The sequence below is a fragment of the Corvus kubaryi genome, unplaced genomic scaffold (genome assembly GCF_017639235.1).
Source record: "Corvus kubaryi isolate FWS band 111438036 unplaced genomic scaffold, C.kubaryi_AGA036_p1.0 138, whole genome shotgun sequence".
Lineage (NCBI taxonomy): Eukaryota > Metazoa > Chordata > Aves > Passeriformes > Corvidae > Corvus > Corvus kubaryi.
The window spans coordinates 20,308,146-20,330,696 of record NW_024580672.1 but is presented as its reverse complement, the minus strand read 5'-3'; the positions used below and the strand labels follow the sequence as shown (position 1 = coordinate 20,330,696).

Sequence of the window (22,551 nt, the reverse complement as noted above, 5' to 3'; positions counted from 1 at the left end):
ACTCACTCCACTGCTCCAGTGGGGCTGTTCCCCATAAAGAATGCCAGGGATCAAAAGCTAAGAGGTTTCACAGTCTGGCTGCAAGTAGAAATTCATCTCTGGGTCAGAGAGGCTTCAACCTTTCAGGCAGAAAAGGGGTAAACCATGGAAAAATTGTTCAAGCTCCTCTCTGGGCCATGTACTTAATGCTGGCATGGGAAGTAAATTCCTGGCCCTGCCTGGGCTATCATCTGCCTTCCACAGGCTCAGCCAATGCCAGTGTAGCACCTTTGCAACTGCAGCCACATCATTTCCTAGCAGACAACCAGAAATACCCTCATGCTTACTCAGACAAATCCTACCCAAAGGCTGCTGAAGTGAGAAGCAGCTCATCTGTGCCTGTTGCTGCGACAGTGTCTACAAAGCAGCTTGTCTGTAGGAGAAGTTTCACTGCTGTGATGATCTAAAGGTACTAAAACCCCAAGAAGGAAGGGTTGGCATGCCTGAACTCTATTCTCAGTCTCTAACCAATAAAGTGCTTTCCTATCAGATGTCTACGTTGACATGGTAAAACTCCTTCCCTCTTTTCATTATCAGAGCTGGGTGAAAATGCCCAGCAGCACACATGAAATCAGCTCTTGACACAGTGTTTACAAAGCAACAGCAGCTTTATCAGGTCCTCTGGGGACCCAGAGACCAAACAGTGCCCATGGTTGTGCTCCAGGCATCCCTGCTATAACAGCATCATAAATGTGTAATGAGAATTTAAAAGGCAGAAGAAAGAAAACAGATAAAGGAGACTGCCCATATCACACTCAGCTTTCATCATCTGAAAAGAGCTGCAGATTTCAGCATGTGTTCATCAACGCTGAGGGAAAGGTGTCCTCATTAGAGCATGAGCACAGGAGCTGCCTGGCAGCACCCAGAGGGAGAAGACATCCCGTTTCAGAGGAAAGCTGCCACCACATTTTATACCCATTGTCACTTTTAGAGAAGACAAAGCAGCTTAGCACAGAAGCACGAGGAACTGTGTTCAAGCAATTTGAAGTTAGAACAACAACAGCAAGGTCATCCATGTCACGTGAGCACAGATTTGGATCAAACTCCTGAAGGTTAGCCTGGGGAAAGCTGCTTCAAATTTCAGAGAGCTGAAACCAAGGAGTCAGTCAGTACCTGGCCATGTCAGATGCTTCCACGACCACCATGAGCAGTATCCATGCACCTGCAAGTCTAAATCATGCAGACTCAAACCACAGCTGTGGCCAATATCACCAAAACCCACTGGGTAGGTTCACAGTCTGAACCTTGAGTGCAGCACAGTAACTTTTAGCACACTTAAAGGAAAGTGTCATCTTTACAGGACAGACTCAGCCTGAATAGGACCTTATCATCTGTCCTCGAGTTATACATGGACAACACTCCCAAAACTCTTCTCCAACATGGAAATCCAATCCTGTTCCTCCCCCTTCAGGCCTTTCCTTCCCCATTCCCTCTCTCCCCTGATTCATGGCCACAGCAAATGTGCTGCTTGATTATCCGCTGACACGTGCATTTACCACTTCTCCACAGAAAGCAACGAGTTTGGAAGCTTTTCCAACTTCCCCTCTGGATGATGTCACTCTGGCTGGGCGCCAGGCTGGGTTTTGAGTGAAAATCCTTCACTTTGGGGTCAGACACCCTCCTATTTTTAGGCCTGGACCCAGTGTTGTGCAGCCAACAGCTGAGCTGAACAGTTCTCGTCATTCCACAAGTCTGCGGGCCGTGTCCTGCCCCACAGAGCCCTCTGGAAATTCACACAGTGAGAAATGTGTCCCCTCCAGTCTGCACTGGGAATGGGGATGGAGAAGAGCCCTGTGGCTGCAGCCTGTGAGCTCCCATCCACCCACTCAGCTCTGACAGCTCCATCACCTCACCCTGCCTCCCCAAATTCTTGTTAGTGCCACTAACCCATGTCCTCAAGTGCCACATCCACAGGGCTTTTAAACCCCTCCAGGGATGGGGACTCCACCACCACCCTGGGCAGCTGTTCCAGGGCTGGACAACCCTTTTTGTGAAGAAATTTCCCCTAAAAGCCAATCTAAACCTCCCCTGGCACAGCTTGAGGCCATTTCCTCTTGTCCTGTTGATTGATACCTGGGAGAAGAGACCAGCACTCACCTGGCTGCACCCTCCTTCCAAGTAGTTGTAGAGGAAGAAGGTCGCCCCTGAGCCCCCCCAGCTGCTCCTCATCCGACTCACTGCACTAATTTCCCTAATTGCAACACCTGATCAGCCAATGCCTGTGCTGTGCCCATTTAAGCAAGTGATGTGTTGCTGTGCACAAAGCACAGTTAAGCAAGAAAAAGCTTTTGAGATGAGCTGCAGATCCACGCAAAGAGCAGCCAGGCTCTCCCTGTGCTCCTCAGACACACATCCCTGGTTTTTAGGGAGGCTGATGGCTGGAGTTTAAAGGCCTGACAGGATGCAGGCCCCACACAACAGCACCAGCCTCGTGGGCTGAATGAGCTCATCTCAGCAGGGCTGAGGGGTAACTATACCCGCTGCTGACAGCGACTGAAAACCACAGACAAGTGAGAATTGTAATGGTTTTGGGGCAAAGTGTGAATGTGAGTCACATCCCGGGCCAGCTGCAGGCTGTCTGCACCCAGCCAGGAGCAGGGCAGCACTGGCAGCCCGGGGAGCCCTTCTGTGGCATGGCACTCGTGCTGCTGCTGCAGCACACGAGCACTCACACCAGACACATCCCAGGCTGCAGCAGGCCTAAAGCTGGCACTGCTGGGTGCTTTATTTTTAACTCTGGGCAAGTCCCATCACGCCTCCCAAAGGGGATGAAACCCAGCCCCGGAGGCTGCTGGAGGGCAGCAGTTCCCGTGCCTTGTGGCTGTTCCCTTGTCCTGAGCAGGCTGGCAGCCCCTGTCCCCTGCACCCCAACAAAACCTGTCTGCATCCCCTCTGCAGCTGCTGGAATCACAGAATGGTTTGGGCTGGAAAGGACCTTAAAGCTCATCCAGTGCCATCCCCTGCAATAGGCAGGGACACCTTCCACTATCCCAGGCTGCTCCAAGCCCTGTTCAACCTGGCTGTGAACACTTCCAGGGATGGAGGACAGCAACTCTGGGTTTGTTGGTTAAACTCACTCATAGAGAAAAAAATAAATGTCACTGGCTAAGCCTGCAGGGACCCTCCAGCATCTGTGGGCACACAGAACAGCATTAAAACAGGAACACTCAGGTGGTTTGTGCTCGCAGGGTGCCAGCACAAGGCACTGTTCTGGCACTGCTGCTCCTGAGCATGTTTACAGCACGAGCAAGGGCCCAAGCCAGATTAAATTCCAGATATTGAACCATTTGCTTCAAGGGAGTTACATCAGCAGCTGACTTGGCCTGTCTCTCTCTTATTTGCTTCTCCCTCCCTTTGAAAACAATGCTTTGCCTGGGTTTTATCAATCAGAGCAGTCTCTCTGAGAGGACTCCATGCACCAAAGAGCCTGGAGGATATTTAGCTACAGGAAAAAGATAAGCAGAGAAGAGGAACCTGCACTTTAAAAAAAAGGAAATCTCTAGTGAAACCCAAATTGTGCAGCTGTCCCAGCTGTGCCCTTTCTGCAGCACATTTCAGCACTCTCATTTACATTTCCACAGAAATAAAGTGATTTTCCATTGGTATGGAATTCATCAACGTTGTCAAAGGCTGGACAAGCTGATACAGCTTGGCATTCTGCAAGGGACAAGTGTTGAGAAAGGCCTCTTCCCTGAGGAATCTTTCACTGCAGCCTTGTGCAGGTGCTGAGGAAAGGCCTCTAGGGATATAAATAAGCAAGGACCATCTCCTGGACTGTGCTGCTCGGGTCACGGGTGCTGCGGTGACAGCAGGTGCTGTGCAGAGGAACACACCCTGTGGAAGGCCTGGAAAAGCCCTGAGCTGCCTCCTTTCAGACAATCCTGCCCCCAGCACCACCTCAGCTCAGGAATTGGGTCTGCAGGGAGGAGGAAAGGCAAACGCTTTGGACAAGCAGCTGCCCAGGGCTCTGGTGTTGCTCAGGCAGAGGCAGAGCGCACGTGGCTGTGCAGGGAGGGTGGCTGCCAGCCCAAGCTGGAGGAGCACGTACTGCCAAGACATCGAGGCACCAGAGCAAAAGGGAATGAAAGCAGAAAGGCCATTAGCTTTGGATGCTGTCAGAAAGGGCCTGGAAGTGGTTTAGTCCCACACATCAAGACCAACTGAGCCACGTGCCCCCCGCCAGGTCCCGCTGCCTCTGGTTTCAGGTAGCAGATACTGGCACCAGCTCCTCCTCCTCCAGCCCTTGATCAGCTTTAGAAGAGGAGAAATGGAAACCTGAGCTGTCTCTGCTGGTGCATGAGCTGGGTGGATGTGAGGCAAGAGGGAAGCAAAAGTGCAGCTGATGTGGTCACTGCTACCCTGCTTTGCAAAGTGCACATTGCCTCCCTTCCTACGTGCTGGAGATGAGAGTTGATTAGAGTGGGACTGCTGAGGAAAAGTCAGTCATTGGACAGGCAGAGAGCAGAACTGTCAGACTGATGAGTAATACCACTTTTCCTCACTCACCCAGTCCATTCCTCCTTTATTTATCCTACTCTCATTGCAGATTGATCTCTTTCCTGATATTCAGACTGATTTTTTCAGAACAGCACATTAGCACACAGCATGGCTGTGTCCTGAGCACACTCTGCTCCCTCGAGGTTTATTATGCTACCAACAAATAAATTACCTGCTAATAAACCTCCCTCAAACTCACACTTCTCTTTTAGACTGAAGATAATTAAATTTATGCATGAGCTACTAATTTCTGTGACTGGACACTGGAATATACTGGGAAGATGTAAGGCTGTGATCAGAAGAGCATGCTAAGGTACTGCAGTATTTACTCTGAGCGCTGATTGAAATATTATGGTAACCAAACTGTGGTCAGGAAATTGATAAAAACATGTGAAGATCCTCACACGGACAGAGCAAATCATGATCTGAATATGCAATAAAGGGTGACAAGGCTATGCCTTGGGACTGCCTGCAATCAGTTATCACAATCAACTTGCTGACACCAGCTTTAATAAACATTGCTTAAGACATTAACCAACATGAATTAAAATACAGCTTTTCACAGTGCAAATATGGGTTGGAACTCTTTCCATTTAATACTTGAAACAGGCTTAATTATCAGGATGTGAGGCCCTAAGAATGCCTCTGGTTGTTTCACAGGACAAAGGGAGTGCCTCTGCCTGCTCGTTCTCATTACACACTGGTGGTACCCAGGAGATGGGAAAGAACTCATAAAATTGTTCATCTTGGCTGGGTTAGTAACATGGAGCAAGAAAGGGAGGGTGGAGGGATGCTCCTTCCCTGCAGAGCAGCAAGAGGTGACTATTTCTTCACAGAAGTTGTCATGAGCTTTCAGTGAATTACACAGTGACAGCAGTGAATTTATCTATGTGTGGACATTTTTTGAAGAATACTTTTATAACTTCATTTGATGACACAACCTGTTTTTCTCAATCCTTAATCAGCTGCTGATGGCAGCCTAAAAGACTTCTCCTCTGTCCCAACTTTTGTCTTGGTCACGTCTTGATTTCTCTCCTGGCAAGCCAATTTACCACCAATTCTGTGTGTTTTCTTTAATCAGGGAAGAGGAACAGATCACAAGCCACTTTATCAAGGAAGTCAGGATAATTATTCCCAGGGGATAATTAAAAAGCAGGGATACATGAAGTAAGTTGACCCAGTTCTCCTGGAGAACAGTGGCAGAGCTGGAGGGAGATGGCAGCTCTCACAGGCCTCCATCCTTTTATCCTCCATCCCTGGAGAATCCTTGATGTCTGTAATGAGGCACCTCAGGGATGTTGACTCTGATGTCACTACCAGCCACAGCCATGAGATAAATCCCTAATCAAAGGGAGGAAAGCCCAGGTGGGCACCGAAAGGGGATGAATCCACACTGCCAGATTCCAAAGTCACCCCAGAGCTCACAGGTGAGCAGGGGCAGTGGGCAGCACTGCCATGAGTATTCCTGGCTACTGCCACACACCAGCAGTGGAAAGCTCTTTATGTACAAATCAGGGAGAATGGGGAAAGCAATTCTTACCCCCTGCCAATACCCAACCGTGAGCTGACACACTGACGCACCTGGAAGCTGTTTCCAGAGTTACAAGGAGACACTTGGAAAAGCCTCAAAGTCATTTTTCTCTGCTCCAACTTGCAGGCAAGAGGAACGAGGATATTACAGAGCATTGCAGAATCAATAGTTATTGTGGGAATCATTGGTTTGATGTCAAGGCCAATTAGCTGCAAGTGGAATTAGCACATACCCTGTGCGGGAAGACAAGAACATGTTCTTCCCTAGATGGGAAAGATGTTGGCTACAAAGGGCCAGGTGCGCACAGAAACTCTGGAACTGGCATCACATTTCCCAGTGCTGGCAAATCTCACAGCCCTCAGGAGCCTGCAGCAATGGCCTGATCCATCCTGGACATGGGACAAACTGAGAGAGGACAAAGCTGCAGCCCAGAGTGACCCTTTGCCCTCAGACTTCACACCTAGGAAAGGCTGTACTTGGCCAACAACTACTCACCCCATGTCAGGTCACCCCAGCACACCCATCTTATCCCCTCACCTTCCCATTTTGCCCTGACTTGTGCCAGCAGAAGTTTTATTCCATGCTACAAACAGGCTTTATAGCATTTCTTGGACTCATCTATGCTATGCCTGCTTTGGCTACTGAGAAAGAAGAGTTCAACACTTGAAACTGAGGAGGAACAGCCAACATGTGTCATATTAAAGCAAACAGGCTGCACAGATTTTAATTAACTTTAAGGATCCAAGAGAAGCAAGAGAAAGGAGCCAACTTGCAGGACTCCATGCAAGGTGGTGCAAAACTGAACGTTTTTGCAGCAGCTTAAACCACATTTTGAATCTCACCCTGAGAGCAGCCAGCAGTGGAGAAGACTTTGCAGAGGTCAGGAGGGTGAGAGCCTGGGGAGGGGGCAGTGCCAGGGCATATCCCTGCATAACCTGGGTTGGCACTGGGCAGGCAGCAGACCTCAAAACCCACAGAACTGTAGAATCACAGAGTATCCTGAGCTGGAAGTGACCCACAAGGATCATCCAGTCCAGCTCCTATCCCTGCACAGACACCCTGACAATCCCATCCTGTCCCTGGCAGCGCTGTCCCAACGCTCCTGGAGCTCTGGCAGCCTCGGGGCCGGGACCATTCCCTGGGGAGCCTGGGCAGTGCCCAGCACCCTCTGGGGGAAGAACCTTTTCCTAAAATGTTCATGTAAACTGCACTGAGCCCTGAAATCAGGAGAGCTGCCCCAAGCACACCTGTGCACTGGAGTTGACAATGCCTGCCAGCCGGGGACAGCCTTGGGGTGAGGATGGAGGGAGACAACAGAGCCTCTTCCAACCCAAACCATTCTGTGGCTCTGTTACCAAAACCTGTGGCAATCCCACGACACCAGTGCTCCACAGCCCAGCAAACCCCCGACACCTCTGTGCTTTAGAGCACTTCCGGACAAACAGCCTTAGCTGGTGGGGAAGCCCCAGGCTGTGGCTGACAGTGACGTGCACGAGCCAACGATGCCATCCAGAGGTGCTCGGGTGCAGCACAGAGCTCTGTGTCAGCAAGGACTAAAGGGGAAGACAGAACCTATATATGATCTTATGTATCAAACTTTAAACTAACCCCACCACCAAAAAAACATATTTTATTTATTTTTAATTTATCCTGCCAGTCACTTGGGGTTTTGTCTGTCTCTTCTCACTGTGTGTCTTGATTTTCTAAGTGTACTAAATAAGCCACTCTTAAAAATATAGATACACCTCTGACCTCTCCTGGCAAACAGGAGTTATTTCATTTTACTCCCAGTTGTTGACAGCAGGCCTGGCACCACATGGGGAATTGAGAGAGACACTCATCTGTATTTCACTGCTCTGCAATACACACGAGTTGAGAAAACACCAACCACACATTGAAACAGGAAACACAACAGTGGAAAACAATCTTTGTTCCCCATCTAGAACAGCTGCTGACTCCCCTTCAGCTGTGAAATCATGACTCACGACTTGATACAAGAAAATGTTTTTCTAGCATATGATTATACATATTTATGTGTGTGTGTACACAGAGTTTATGTCAGCTGCTTGAACAGCGTGGCTGTGGCATCACCTGGGGCATACTTTATGATGGGCAAAGTATGGAACAGGAGAGCTCTGGTCAGTAGCAAAGATCTAATTCACCTTTGTGTGCAAAGATACCTTCTTCACTGGCACCTGAATCTGTGTGGCAACGAAATGTGGATTTGCCAAGTGACCCCATTAATATCAGAATAAAATCAACCACTGAGTCCTTATTTCCTCCATTAGGAAACTAAGGGGATTAGAATCACAGAAAGTCCTGAGTTGGAAGGGATCATCAAGTCTAGGTCCTGAGACTACAAAGATTAGATACAAATAATCCCAAAAGCACAAACTATATAATTGCTTCTTTAATATTTGATATTTTCCAAGCTTTATTCAGATACATATGTGATTTTTAGATGTACTATCTTAAAATTATAGAAAATACAATACCCTTGTACCTGACTTTTTTTCCTCAGAAACCATCACTTACTGGTCCATTATAATTAAGGCACTGGGTATTATTTTATCACCTTATACAAACTAAAAAAGAAAATCGAGGAGCAGATTGACTTGAAAATGAACAAAATAACTTTTTAGACAGTTTATGGCAAGCATGACTTTCATGTGCTGTATCTCTCCCCAAAGGAGCATCCCTCTTTTACAGTCTCAGTATTTGAAAGTGAAGAAAAACTGTGAAAATACAAATGACATCAGATGACAAAGGGTGTGGCTGAACCATACTACAAGGAGGCACAGTTAAGGATAAGAGGAGATGGTTAAAGGAGATTTTGGGTGTTGGGATCAGAATGTCAAACAGTGGGACAGATGTCTGCACTGCATTTGGAGTCACCTTGAGCTGCCCTCAAACCTAACCTGGCCCAGGCACCTGCTCAGCACTGGGTCATTGCCTGGTTAGAGGTGCACTCGGGGCCCTCCTCAGCAGCTGGACTTGTGACAGCTCAGTGAGAGCTCAGGATCATGGGGACACCTGCAAGGGAAGGGTTTGCAGGGCTGTTTGGAGAGATGAGTGACCCTGCAGCAGGATCCTGCACTCTTGTGAGAGCTGGGGAAGCAGCTCTTGTGTTTCAGACACCTCAGTGCTGAATATGTGTCTGGAGGGAAGAGCAGACATATGGAGCCCTTCCTAAAGCTGTGAGAGATGACCCCCCAGGATGGCTGAGTCAACAGTCTAATTTTATAACCCTAACCCTGCCACGGGTTTCACGCACATCTTATATCAAGTGTACAACGCTTTCATGCAGCAGCAGGAAAAAAAATAAGCAAACCCCAGGAAATACACCAGTCTATGGGCTGTGATGAAAAAAATACATCAGTAATTTGGCAGAAAATATTTCTTCAAAAGATCAAAGACACTCTTGTCTTCCCCTTCCTGCCACTTTCACACAGCGTTTTCCCGAAAGAAAGTATCACCATCCACCCAAGCCTCTGCTGCACGAGGAGGTGCTTGTGCAGACAATAAATGCAAGACATTGACACCAAGGGGAAAGGATCTGGAAAAGGCATGGAAAAAACCTGGCCTTGTGGCTCTGGTTTGGATGTGCAGGGTGGGCACTGACCTGTACTTGCCGGTCCGCACCTGCAGCGCTCTCATCCCGCACTGCTGGGCTCCCCCGACATCACTCACGATGTCATCCCCGATCATGATGGCCTGTCAGGACAGTGAAATACAGGAAAAGTTCATTTCTGCCATTTGTCACCCTCCCCTGACATAACAAACAGCTTGATTTGAGGTTTAATGCTGCCATCGGACAAATTAAACAAGATAATATTGTCATCGTATTGATTAAAAGTCATCCTACCTTGAGGGTAATTCATGCCAGAGCTCCTCCAGCAATATACTGGCACAGCACACACCTGCACAATTTGTAATCAATCACAGAAATCAAAGGGATTTTGGGCACAGTTCAAAGAAAATGGTGAGTTTTATGAAGTTAGGCTTCTTCTGTTCCTAACAATCCGTTCCTGCTACGCTCCAAGCAGCTTAAATTAAGCTTAGCTTCTTAAATCTGGTGTTCTACAGGCCAGTCAAAAGCTTAAGCTTGTAATCACTGAGAGCTTGATCCCAACCTGTTCTCAGGTAGATATAGAAATTTGGGAAGTCACTGTAAAATGGAATTTCTTCATTTTTGCATAATATGACACGATGTGTACAGGCCTAGCATGGCTTGTGTTACCATCAGCTTAAGTACATGCAAATATTAATAAACAAAAGTGAGTAGATTACCAAAGAAGTAACTGCTTGTGCTAAGATTTGTCTGGTGTTTGATAAAAACAGAGTGCAAAAAGCACCTTCCTGCCTCTGATACAGATATTTATTAGATCAGAATGTATCAACCAAGGGGTCCTTTCTGTTGACAATCACATCGACAAAATTTCAAGTGCTTATCAACCTGCATCACAAATTACCACATTTATTTTATTCTTCAAACTTAAAATGCTTGGGGGATGCCATTTTATAGTTTCAACAAAACCCAGTATATGCACAAAACAGTGATTGTCCATTAATGATCAAAAAAATCAGCTTTACACCTCCCAAAGGTGTACTGGATTATTCTGCAGAGAACAGAGGCAGCACCTAAAACTGGGGAAGCACAGATCTGAAAGTCTGCAATGTGGTTTATCAATGAGATTTTTGCACCTTTCGTATCAAAGTTGAATTTTAGCCAAAACAAAATTAGTTGCATCTTTAACTATTTGATTTTCATCTTGATGAATCAGCCTTTTGCTTCATAAATTTAACTGCCTGGCTTTCACAACCACAGCACCTTCCAACTCCAGACATTCCTGCCTGAATTTCCATCGCTCCCCCAGCTCTGATCTGCTGGGCAGGGCTAAACACATACTGAGGAAGAATAAAAATACTAAACCTCCAGAACTATTTTTATGAATTTTCTAATTGCAACAGGATCTTCTCCCACATATTACTGAGCATGTAAAGGAGATCGCAGGATAGACCCAAATTTTCTGAGAGAATTCATAAACCAAACTGAGCTACAAACGTGTAGCTTCTCCTGTACATAGTTCACCTTTCCTTACTACTCTTCCAAACCAGCAATCCAGCACAAAATGGGGAGAAAATGATGGGTTACATTTAAGTAATTAGTAAATAAAGCATGTAAATGTGGATAAGGAAAAGAGAATCATCCCACCGTTGCATACAGAGAACCTGGCAACACCACCCCCAGCCAACCACCATCACCAGTTCCCCCCAAGCTGCTCCAGGATATTTAATCATTGTCAACCATTGGCTTTAAGAGATTATAACCCCCTTTTCTTCCAAAATTCCTTCCACCACCTCCCTGAGGGTGAGAGGCAACAGAGCTGCACCACCTGCATGCCCTTGCTCAGCCCGAATCCTGACATTCAGGATGAGATTTCTGAAGCAAAGACAATTTCAGTCCTGTGTCCTCATAACCCTAAAAAGAATTTCCCCTGACCAGGGGAAAGGGCAGAGCAGGGCAGCCCACTAAGCACTTTCCAGCTTGCCAGGACTGTATTTTACCCCATCCAGGGAAGTTTTCCTGCAAGACTGGTGGCTCTGGAAGTGCAGCTGCAGCTGAGCAGCGATGCCTGTCCAGGCCAGCTTGTGGCACACGCATACAGAAATGTGCTCCAGCCCCCAGGGATTTCACAGATTTACTATCGGTGAAGGGCAATAATCACTAAAGGAGGAGCAATTATTCCCAAATCATTTAGGATTTAAAAAATCATTGGCAAGAAGATAGAGGTCAAAAGGTGTGCTGTCAAGGGAAATAAAAAAACTCTACCTGTCAAACCTGGGTTTAACTTCCTCTCTGACTGCAATATGGTAAGAAGAGAGAGAAAGATATAAAACTGAAAGGTCACATACCCACTGAAAGCAGGAATTAAAAGATCTCCATTCGTGTTCACATTTTACACAGGGATCACACCATTAATCTGCTCAAGCCTTCTGCAGAAGTTTCTTTTTTAGATTGGTTACAAATTAACTAAAAAGAAGGGGAAAAATGCAGTGAGTCTCTCCGGGTTTTAAGACAAATCATCAAAGAATGAGGATGGGTGTAATTTCTATTTCCCTGAGCTGGTGAGAGGTGGTGTGTGGTTGTACACACACAGTAAATAAAGCACATGTGAAAACACTGCTCTCAAAGGTCCCCATCAGACTCAGCCCAAAGGGGCAGTGAGAACACAGGAGATGAACATGACCTCCAAGAATTTAGGGGTGGGAAGGCAAAACATAATCCCCACAGTCAGCAATGCCACTGCTGCTGCCTGTGCCACAGACCCAGAGCTGCAGTGAGGTGAGCAGCCAAAACTAATAAATCTTTAGAGATGCTCTTGGGGTGCTGAGGGGGAACCTCAGGTAGTTTTTGTCTGCAGAGTTTCAGCATTCATTAACTGATCACAGAAAAATGTCTGATCAGAAAAGGAATCACAGAGTAAGGAAATGAAGGAGGGAGAAGGATGAGAACACCCTGATTTGCCCAGCCCTGCTTGTGTTGCAGGGCAGTGTTTACCAGGACAAGCTCAGATGTTTTGGAGGCTGGAGCCCATGGAGGATGCAAACAGAGAGATGCACAGAAGGCAGTGTGCTAACTCCACCAGAATATCTAGCACAGAGAATGCTTCCAGAGTCAGACATATTTATGCCTAAACAGATTTTTTGCTACAGATTTAATAACCTTAATCAAGCTAAATGTACCAGGACTATAAAGAGATAAAGCTTATACACCAAACCTTGATTAATGTATTAAACCCCTTCACACAAGAAGTACAACAGATTTACTTTTCTCCCTGTTCTCCTTAGCCCAAGGAATAATCTCCCAGGCTTCAGGATCCCACATTACTGCTAATTTTAATCTTGTTTCTGTCTTAGAACTCCAAAGGTGCAGGGCCAGACAGCTCTCACTGAGCTTTCAGCTGGACTGAAGCTTGAAACTTCCCTTGGCCACTTTTATTTTGGGATGGAAGATCTTGCCCCATTGTGACTGGTGAGCAAGGAGGGGACATTGGCACAGGAGCAGGTCCCCTGTGCCACCCCCAGGTGACCTCCCTCTGCTCTCATGCACCACTAACTCCCACCTGAGACTTGCAGGTGGCAGGAATGGGAATTGCTGAACTACCAGTAGTTTATGGACTCCAGCACGACCTGCCATAACTCCCATTAAAACAGGATAATTTGCTACAGAGAGAACTTTTTATGATTATATAAAACTACCAGAACCTTAACATTATTTAGGTTTTATTGTAAAGCTGTAAAAATCATCCACTGTTACAGCTGCCTTAAAATACATGAATTAGGCATTTCAGTAACCTTTAAGATGTGTTATTCTTTGTCATAGTACTGAATTGTCAGATAGGTCTGGTTACCTCTAAGAGGTTTGAATTTCCAATCTATTAAAGTAATACTGGCAATCTGTTATTTCTAGGCCATTGAGGAAAGGTTAAAATGAAAATTGGACTTTGGGGAGTTCCTCTTATTCTAAGTGCAGGCTGAAAACATCTCAGCAGCAGAAGGCAAAGTCAGGGTCCCAGTAAGAAGCAGTTATCAAGGGAAACGACTGCTGATAACTTTATTGATTAAAGCAGCTTGAGGAATTTCAGAATTGCCACTGTCTCAAATTACTGTGGTGAGACAGCTTTATTAAAAAGGTATTTTTCATTAAAAGCCAAGTGAAAGAAAATTGTAATATGTTTTCAAAAGCATAGCTCATCTAAAATGGTTTAATGATGGCATGGATTAAATGCATTCCACAGGTGGAATAAATTATTGGAATAAACATTTCGTAAAAGCAAAGGCAAGTAAAACCAGCCCCTGTCATGTCACTACAAATGCAGATTAAAATGGAATGCAGTGCATTACAGGAACTTACTGAAGTGAATATACCGAGGTTTTATTACCAGGTACCATGAACTAAACCAACCTGCAAATCCTTCTCCAAAAGTACATTAAAGTTGCAAGGTCAAGCACTCAAAAGTTAGGAAAAGATGTCAGAATTAAGGCAGTTTGCTTGGCTGTAATTTGTTCCTCCTACACACGTGTAAATCATGATGCAGGCTTTAACTCCAGCAGTGTGGATTATTTTTTCCATGGTAGAAAGCATGAAGTGACTGGTGCCATTATCCAGTGATGTCTGCTGCACTCCTTGGTTTGGCACACACTTCCTTCATCTCCAATCTCTCTGAGTATAAAATACTATACCCACATTAGAAAAAAAAAGCCAAAACTCTGACAAAATACAAAGATAGGCACTAGTAGCACCATGGCAAAAGCAGAGAATGAGTAAATTATCTCTCCTGGGATAATTCCTGCTTTTCTGTACCCAAAACAAATCCTCCTGAAGCTGATGGGAACCACTCACTGGGGCTCATCCTATGGGACCATTTTTGCCAGCCTGGTGATGCATTCCATCAGATTTGTTTCCTGGGGCAAGGATTTAGAGACAGGAGTTCTGGTGTTGCATCCCTGTAATGCTGCCTTCCCTCAGTGGTCCTGGCAGTCCCTGAGCTGGGAAAAAGTGTCTGAGGAAACTGCACCTCCCTGCCTATGGAAAAGGGAAAAACTCAGCAGTAACACCTTCCCTCCTACTCCTGCACCCCAATCAACTCTGAGAGGACACACAAACCTGTATTTGTGTGATTTACACAAGGTATCCAAGGGCTGAGTTCTGTGGCTTGTGGGTTTTTTTGTTCTTTTTTTTTCTCCAGATAGTTTTTCTTCCAATGCTACTCTGAGTCTGAAAAGGATTTTGGGGTTTGCTGGTTGGATGAATGGATTGAATGACTGCTGTGGCTGCACCTGGGATATTCCAGGGATAGTCCAGACTGGGCTATCTTGTTCCTGGGAAAATATGGACAGACTGAAGGGAGTACAGAAGAAAGCAGGGGGACTGAATGAAGGGAAGCAGCAGAGCTAAACCACACAGTTTAAGTGAAAAACAACTCCTGCAATGATAACAAGTCTGGAGATAACTGGATGGAGAAAATATTCAGGAAGGCAAGCAGTTATTTTGGTTGTTAACTAGAATAAAACTAGAAATAAGGAGATGCAGTTTAGAAGGGAAATATCCTGATAAATCTCAGGAAAAGCTGCCTTCCCACAAAACCCACTGGGTTGAACACCACCCCCAGGGTGCTGACAGTTGTTCAGCTCTCTGAAAACTACTCTGGACAAAACATTAATAACCGTGGAGCAGGGAACATTCCTGCATGGGGAAGGAGATGGATTAGATGGCCCACTAGGTCTTTTCCATCTCCCCACTCTGTAATAAAGCAAAACCCAAGCACACTCTGAATTACAGGGCCATAATTTCATCTCCAGGCTCCAGGGACCTACAAGCCACCCAAACTTTGCTCCTGTTGTTTATAATGTCACCCAAACCCCCCTGATGGAATTATTGTGTTGTAATTCACTGCTGTTTGTGAGTCTTCTCATACCCATCCTTACGTGCTGTGTGACAGAACAACAAATCAATAAAGAGGAGCTGGGAACAACTAGAGAGAGGGGAAAAATGGGCTGTACTGAGGAAGCACGACACATTCAGCATGTTTCTGGAAAGGCAGGAATACAGGAGGAGGTTTGGGGTCAGTCAGTGCTTCCCATTCACCAAAATTACAAAATATTTTACTTCTGCCTTTCCCTTTTACTAAAAAAAAAAAAAGGTAGTCAGCGTGACAGCACAGGAAATAAATGACATTTTGGGATCAATCCCACCACCCTGCAGCCTCCAAGCAGACTGCCAGACACTGGGGCACCTCTGTTGCCTCTGGCAGGCATTGAGTCCTGGTCACATTCTCCTTCAGCCTCTTTTGTAACTTTTCAAAGTTATAGCAAAGCAGGAAAAAGCACCAGTGAGCACAAATACACAGCACAGCCCGTGGTCATGGCACCTCAACCTTACCTGCTCCGGTGGAACTCCCAGCTCTGCCAGGGCTGACTCAAAAAACCTTTTTGCTGGTTTCCCCACAACCTCAGCTTGGATATCACAAGCATACTGGGGAAAAAAAGAGAGAAACACAAAAAACGCTGATCAGAAAAGGATTTGTTCGACTCTATAAACTCCAGTTATAAAACCTTTGTGATTATGGATTTTTGCCCTTAAATAACACAATGGATTAGCAGGTGAAGGTAAATATCAGAGAATTTGGATAACAGAAGTGTTTGAAGTTCTCTGGCAGGGGAGAAAATGCTCTTGAAACACTTCAAGGTACAAATCTTTCACGTTCTCCATCACTGAGTAATCTTCAAACCCAGTTCCAGTACTGCTCATTTTGTTAAAAGCATCACTCTTACAGCAAATATCCTTTATATAAAACTATCAAATGCACTGGAGGGCCCTAAAAGATTTACAGGATTTCTTCAACCCCCTGATATAATTTTAATGATTCAAGTGAAAAACTGAGTTTCAAATCTGGGTTTTGAGAAGTTCCATTTGAAAAAGGAGATTTTAGAAGTTACATTTTCCTGCAACTAAATATCAGTGCTATGTTGAAAAAAATTGTTTCTGGCTTGTTCCTAGACAAGTAAGAGCTTAGCAGGTAACGTGGACCTGAAGGTTTTTCCTGGGTATCCTGCACACAATATTCCACTTTTCTCTTTTCTGATTCCTCCTTTCAAGGGCCTCACTTGCATTAAAGGCACCACAATGGAAAAAGTTCACATTTTGAGTAAAACAAATTTAAACCAAAAAAGGAACAAAGGCAGAAAATAAATGAATCCGCCCATCTTTAGAACGCAGCAAATGAGTTTCAATGTGTGGAAACTCCCTCCACCAAGGTGAGTAATTACAGAAGATGACCCATATTTATCCCAGTTGCTCTTTTAACAAGGTGCACAGGGCGAGTAAGCATAATTCAAGCTATAAAATACCTCTAATGCCTTCATATATGCTCCAACATCAAGTTTCAGACCATCGGTTTCTTTATAGTAGCGTCTGGAAATGAAAGTGATAAAGTTCCCATGAAATGAAAACGCTGGCAGTTAAAGACAAAGAAACCACATTTTATTATTTCTGGGCCTTTATAGGTGTCCATATGGCTGCATAAAAAGTCAAGTAATCAGAAAATCCCAGGCCTTGGTTTAACACCAGGAGTTAAGGAAAGGACAGGCTCAGGACCATGCAACGCTTAGGGGAAGGATCCCAGACCAGAAACCCATCTGGGAACAACTTCAGTGGTTCAAAGGGATTTCAGTGTGCTTAGACCAGGATGGACTGGGCTGCATTTTATTGCACAGTGACAGAGACCCCCTGGCAGGTAAAAGATGAGGGCTGGCACCAACCAGCAGCTGTGACCCTTCGCTGTGTCTGCAAGGAGACCCCAAACAGGATCATCACTGCTGTCTCAGCCCCCAACACAAGGAAAGCCTGTTTATCAGGGCTAAGAAAGCCCTCCAAGCTGAATTTTGTTCCTCCTAAAAATGCTCCCGTTGCCATGAAGCTCATGGAATTAGAAGGTATCTTCAGAGAGTTTTTCTGGAATAGCAATTCACATTCACACAGGTCTTCCAAGCTCCGAGCAGAGCAAAGATAGGTTTCCATACAACAGGAAAAAAAGGTAGGATGAGCAGTCAGCTAAGATTTTATGCCTTATCCTTCTGCCATTTTCGATTATTCAGCATAGCCTTCCTTTAAAATGACCACTTGACCTTTGCTAGAACAGCCATTAACCTTCTATAGTCTGGCGTAAACAGCTTAATTTTCTGACAGTGGCATGACAGAAGAAATTACAAAGCCAATTCCCACTCTCAGCCCAAAACAGATGCTAAATGTAAATCACTCCATTTCCAGGAGCAGGGCATTCTGCTTCAGTGACTCTGACACTTTTGTTTTCTATGGAATGAACTAAAACTTCTCCCAAAACCAACCTGCTGGCCCAAGGCAGGCACCTCGCTAAGGTCCACCCAGTCGTGCTGGTTCTGCAGGTTAAGAATGAAGCTGGGTTTTGTACGTGGCCCTTTGCATCAACGAGGCTTCTCCAGGCAGGAGAACAATTCTCACAATTTATAATCTCCCTCCTTTGAGTTGAAGAACTCACCAGAGAACTTGTATTCATGCTACCTCAATGATCAGCCATTAAAAAACAATATGCTCTTGGTGAAAACTGAGCTCTGAATATCCCAAAATCTTTATTTTTTTAAATGAAAAATAATATTTCATAAAAGTAACAAAAAAGAGCTGTTTATATTAATGAATGACCAAATACTTTTACATGCACAGGGTACAAAGGCATTTTTGCATTGATCACAATGCAGTTCCTAAACAAAGGTTGATTCTATATTTAGTTTTGAAATATGGTATTACACAACACAAAATTTGATTATTTTTTTTATTTTATGTACATTAGCCATTCTCCTGTTGGCTGAACATTTTCTCCTCATCCTTCTGAGAAACAGTAAGGATTTTTCAGCCCTGTTGGAGGATTAGAGCATGAGTGTCAGGTAAGGCAACACAGTGAATTTAACTGCTCCTTCCCACTGATAAGTTCTCCCCTGCTGGATCAATAACCCACAAACTAGGAAGGGTTTTCATGCCCATTACAGTCTATTGAACCACTGAGCAAAGTTGTCACTGCACTTTCCCCAAGATAAATATGCACAGTCTCCTTTAAACCCATGCATCACACAACAGATAAGAGTAACTCCTTGGAGGCTGTTGGGATTTGTCATTATTCAGCACAGGAATTAATAACTTCCTGCTTGAAATCTGTTTCTTTCACTATGAAAAATCATTTATATTCAGTTCAGAGAGGAACACGTGGCTACAGGCAGCAGTTAAACCAACAGTTCTCACCTCTGAGATACTAAATACTCACTCACTTGGGGGCCACACACCAAAACCCAAACTCTCCATTCTTATGAGGTTTTGAGGCTCTCTTAAAGCAACAAAAGTCCTCTTCATTGACAGATCCTGATCAGATCAGGCTCTCAGCAGAGGCACACAGATTAAAAACTGAAAAATTGGTACTGTGAGTGCTCACATTGTTTTTTGGCCTTCATTAAAGATATTATTAAAAAATGCAGAGACTTCAGACAGAGACAGAGCTTAACTCACCCTTTTCCAAGGGAGATCAAAACAGGCTTCTCCATCCCAATCAGAAGTTGGAAAGCCTTATTAAGGTTTGCATAGGTGAAGTTTTCTGCCGCATCTCCAAGAACCACGCAGTTCGGGTTTGTCTTATCAATCTCAGCAAACTCAGGGATAAGATCTACAGAAGGAGGAAAAAAACCACAAAATCACAAATCCCTCACCATTGCAGATCCCATGGAAGCGACGTAATTTCCCCAGATTTGTGTTTCCCTTCACTCATGACGATATATGAATAAATAAATAAATCCTGCTCTGAATCAAGCGCCCTTCAGACACCTATTCGTCCATCCTAAAGCAAAGAGGAAAACAGAGCATTTCCCCTCCCTCCCTCCCTGTGTCCCTGCAGTGCTGTCCCACCATCGTGCACCAGCAGGTGTGGCCTCAGGCCACGCTCCTTCAGCAGGCGACAGGCGGCCGGCGCGGGCGCCGTCACTTCGGCCACCGAGACGTCGAAGCCCATGGCCCGCAGCTTCCTCACGAAATTCTCCCGGGTTGCTTGGGTTTCGTTGGTGCAGAGCTGCAGCTTCAGCCCAGAGGCTTTGATCCTGTGGAGGAACAGCAGCAGAGGGGTTAAGGAGACAAAGAAAAATGAGATGAGAGTGTCAGTTCTGCGAAAAAGGTGAAGATATTCCAAACCAGCAGCAGGATCCTTTGCCGTAACCAGATGCAGCTGAAATCCTGACTCTGGGTGCTGCAGCTGCCAGGTAGTTCAATGATGTTTTATCAACACTGCGGTAGATCCCCTTACACTTATCATTAAATCTCTCACAAAACCCCTGTGCTGTTACTTGGTGGGTAATCCTGAAAAAATCTGGCACTTCAAGGGATTCATTAGTAAATGTTTACAGGTAAATGGCTTCTCAGGGGATGAAAACATGGCCACGAGTGTCCAGAAACAAGGACATGGTTCCTGTGGGTCAGTACTCCGCAAAAGTTGTGCTGTTGCCCCATTCCTTAAGTGTCCAAGGCCAGGCAGGACAAGGCTTGGAGCAACCTGGGATAGTGGAAGGTGTCCCTGCCCATGGCAGGGGCTGGAATGGGATGAGCTTTAATGTCCCTTCCAACCCAAACCATGCAGTGATTCTGTGAACCCCCTGCAAGCCCTCTGCCTCTGAGCAGCTCAGTTTCCTGATCCAAGCAGGCGACCTGCTGTGGATGTCCTCAAAAAGCCTCTTCCCCAAGGATGAGCTGTCAGCTGTTTGGAGACCCAATGTGTTTCAAAGTGGCCACAGAAAATCAGAAACACTGAAAATGTACCACAATTAAAAGAAATACACATTTGCCTAAGGGACTGTCACTCAGCTCCTCTAATATGTGAAAATGCCTACTTTTTGTCAGTATTCATGTGAATTTGTGCATAATTACCTTTGAGGATCTGAGCTCATGCAGGTTCAGATACCTAGGTAAGTCTGAAACTAGGCTTCTAAATTCTTTATAAGAATATTATGACTCTTCTTTGTATTAAAAAGAAAAAAGACTCTTCTCTTCAGGAATTCCCTGCATTGCTTCTCAAGACTACCATACATGTTGGGTGCATTTTGTAGGGAAGATGATCTCAATTGGTTGGTGCAAACACCAAAACCACTTCGAGACAACAGATCTGATGAACTTTCCATCAAAGGATTCTTGGAAATCTGGTCCTGACCCAGAGAGCCCCTTCTGCTCATTAAAACTGCATGCCAGTGTCTTCTTTAATAATGCTGGTGATTCATTTCTTTCTTATTATTTGTCTTTCCTAATCATAGATATGTGAATTATCAATTACACTTAGTGGTTAATTGCCCTTCATAAAGATAGCTTTTCTATTTTAAATTAGGCAGTTAATATATTGTAACTAATAGCATCCACTTGTACATTATAAATATATCTTCATTGATTGGAGCACTGAATGTGAGATTCACTCTCAAGTTAATGAAGCAATTGAGTGAAGAAGTGCAGGGTGTACCCAGGGAATAATTATTGTTAATGAATTATGATGTGACCTTCTCAGAACAATGAACAATTGGTGTGACAGTGGGATGACAATATTCCACATCTGTTATTCGAGACACGGTTTCAGCTGGAGTTAAAAAGCAAAGCAGTGTAATTTGGACACACAACAAACTTTAACAGAGTGTGCCGTGGTTAAAAAAAAAATTATTCTAAATGTAAAGCCTCTCTGCAAACTCTCAGGGGAAAAAAAATCCCATGATTCACAACTGCCTGGAAGTAGGCATTTGTTGAATTAGAATCTACTTTTTCTCTTCCTAAAGGTCAAAATAATGAATCCAGGGACAGCACCAACAGACAAACCAGCAGCCTCACAGGTCAGCTTGGTGAAAGCATAGATTCAGTTTTCCTGTATTACAAACTTCACTTCTTTCTCAGCATTTTAGATGAAAACCAGACTGACATTTCTGAAAGGACTGACTAAAGCAGGAGGAGTCTGGACACTTCATGCCTTTGTGGCCACCAGCAATTACCACCCCAACAAATGAGCTCAGAAAATGTTTAGGATCAGGTCTACAGTGAGTTAGGCCAAGCTGGACAGAAAATGGGAGTCATCTGGTGACACTTGAAGAGGACTTCCAAAAATATCCTGGAACACTAAATGAAAGAAAAATCCACAAAAACTCTAGACAATACTTATTTCTCTAAAAATATCTTTCTGATGAAAAGCCACCTTTTCCTTCCCAGTTAACATCTCTAAAAAGACCCCCTGTAACCTCTCTGCCCAATCCTTGCACAGAACAGGCACACTCACCTGCACATTCAGGATTACACACAGACACACACTGGGATGAATCCACCCCTGGATGCTCAGCACAGGGATGGTGACCAGAGCCTGCAGGCCAGCAAACAACTATTAAATCAGAACTTAAACAATTAGGGAGAGCTTTTACCAACAGCTCTAAGTGGGGGAAATCCTGGCTCCAATCATGTTTATAGCAAAACTCCCCCTCTGTTTCCCTGGTCAGGCAGGTTTTGTACCAGGAGAAACTAAAAGAGGTGGCTTGAAGGTCTGTGTCTGCCAGGTGAGATGCTTTGCTCGGTGAGTCTCCAGGGCTGCAAAGCTTCAAGGGAAACCTCTAGCCTCTGAACTGCTCACACTCCCAGCAAAGCAATGTACTCCAATTTCCACTGCTGGCAAATGTGGGGATGTCAGGAGAAGAATAAAGAACAAGATTTGTAATGTGATGTCCTGTAAGATAAAGAGCAGGGGATTAGGTACTTGCAAGTACACAAGAATGGGGCAGTGGGAGATGAAATACACAACACACGTTTTATCGAGATCGCCAGCGTATTACAGATTTATCAGCAGGTCTGTTACAGAAGCACAGGCACACCCAGGAAAGCCATGCAATCAGGCCTT

At 45.0% G+C, this 22,551-nt stretch overlaps 1 protein-coding gene across 2 annotated transcripts in view; it reads right to left on the bottom strand.

Annotated features, from left to right (window-relative positions):
• The window catches only part of LOC121660275 (phospholysine phosphohistidine inorganic pyrophosphate phosphatase), a 72,732-nt gene that overhangs the window by 41,558 nt on the left and 8,623 nt on the right, over window positions 1-22,551 (bottom strand). For both annotated transcript variants that reach the window (XM_042019541.1, XM_042019542.1), the window contains exons 2-6: window positions 19,557-19,744; window positions 19,164-19,317; window positions 16,982-17,045; window positions 16,014-16,106; window positions 9,690-9,781 (exon numbers count right to left, since the gene is read on the bottom strand). In XM_042019541.1, the coding sequence (XP_041875475.1) occupies window positions 9,690-9,781; window positions 16,014-16,106; window positions 16,982-17,045; window positions 19,164-19,317; window positions 19,557-19,744 (591 nt within the window). The remainder of the gene's footprint in view (window positions 1-9,689; window positions 9,782-16,013; window positions 16,107-16,981; window positions 17,046-19,163; window positions 19,318-19,556; window positions 19,745-22,551) is intronic.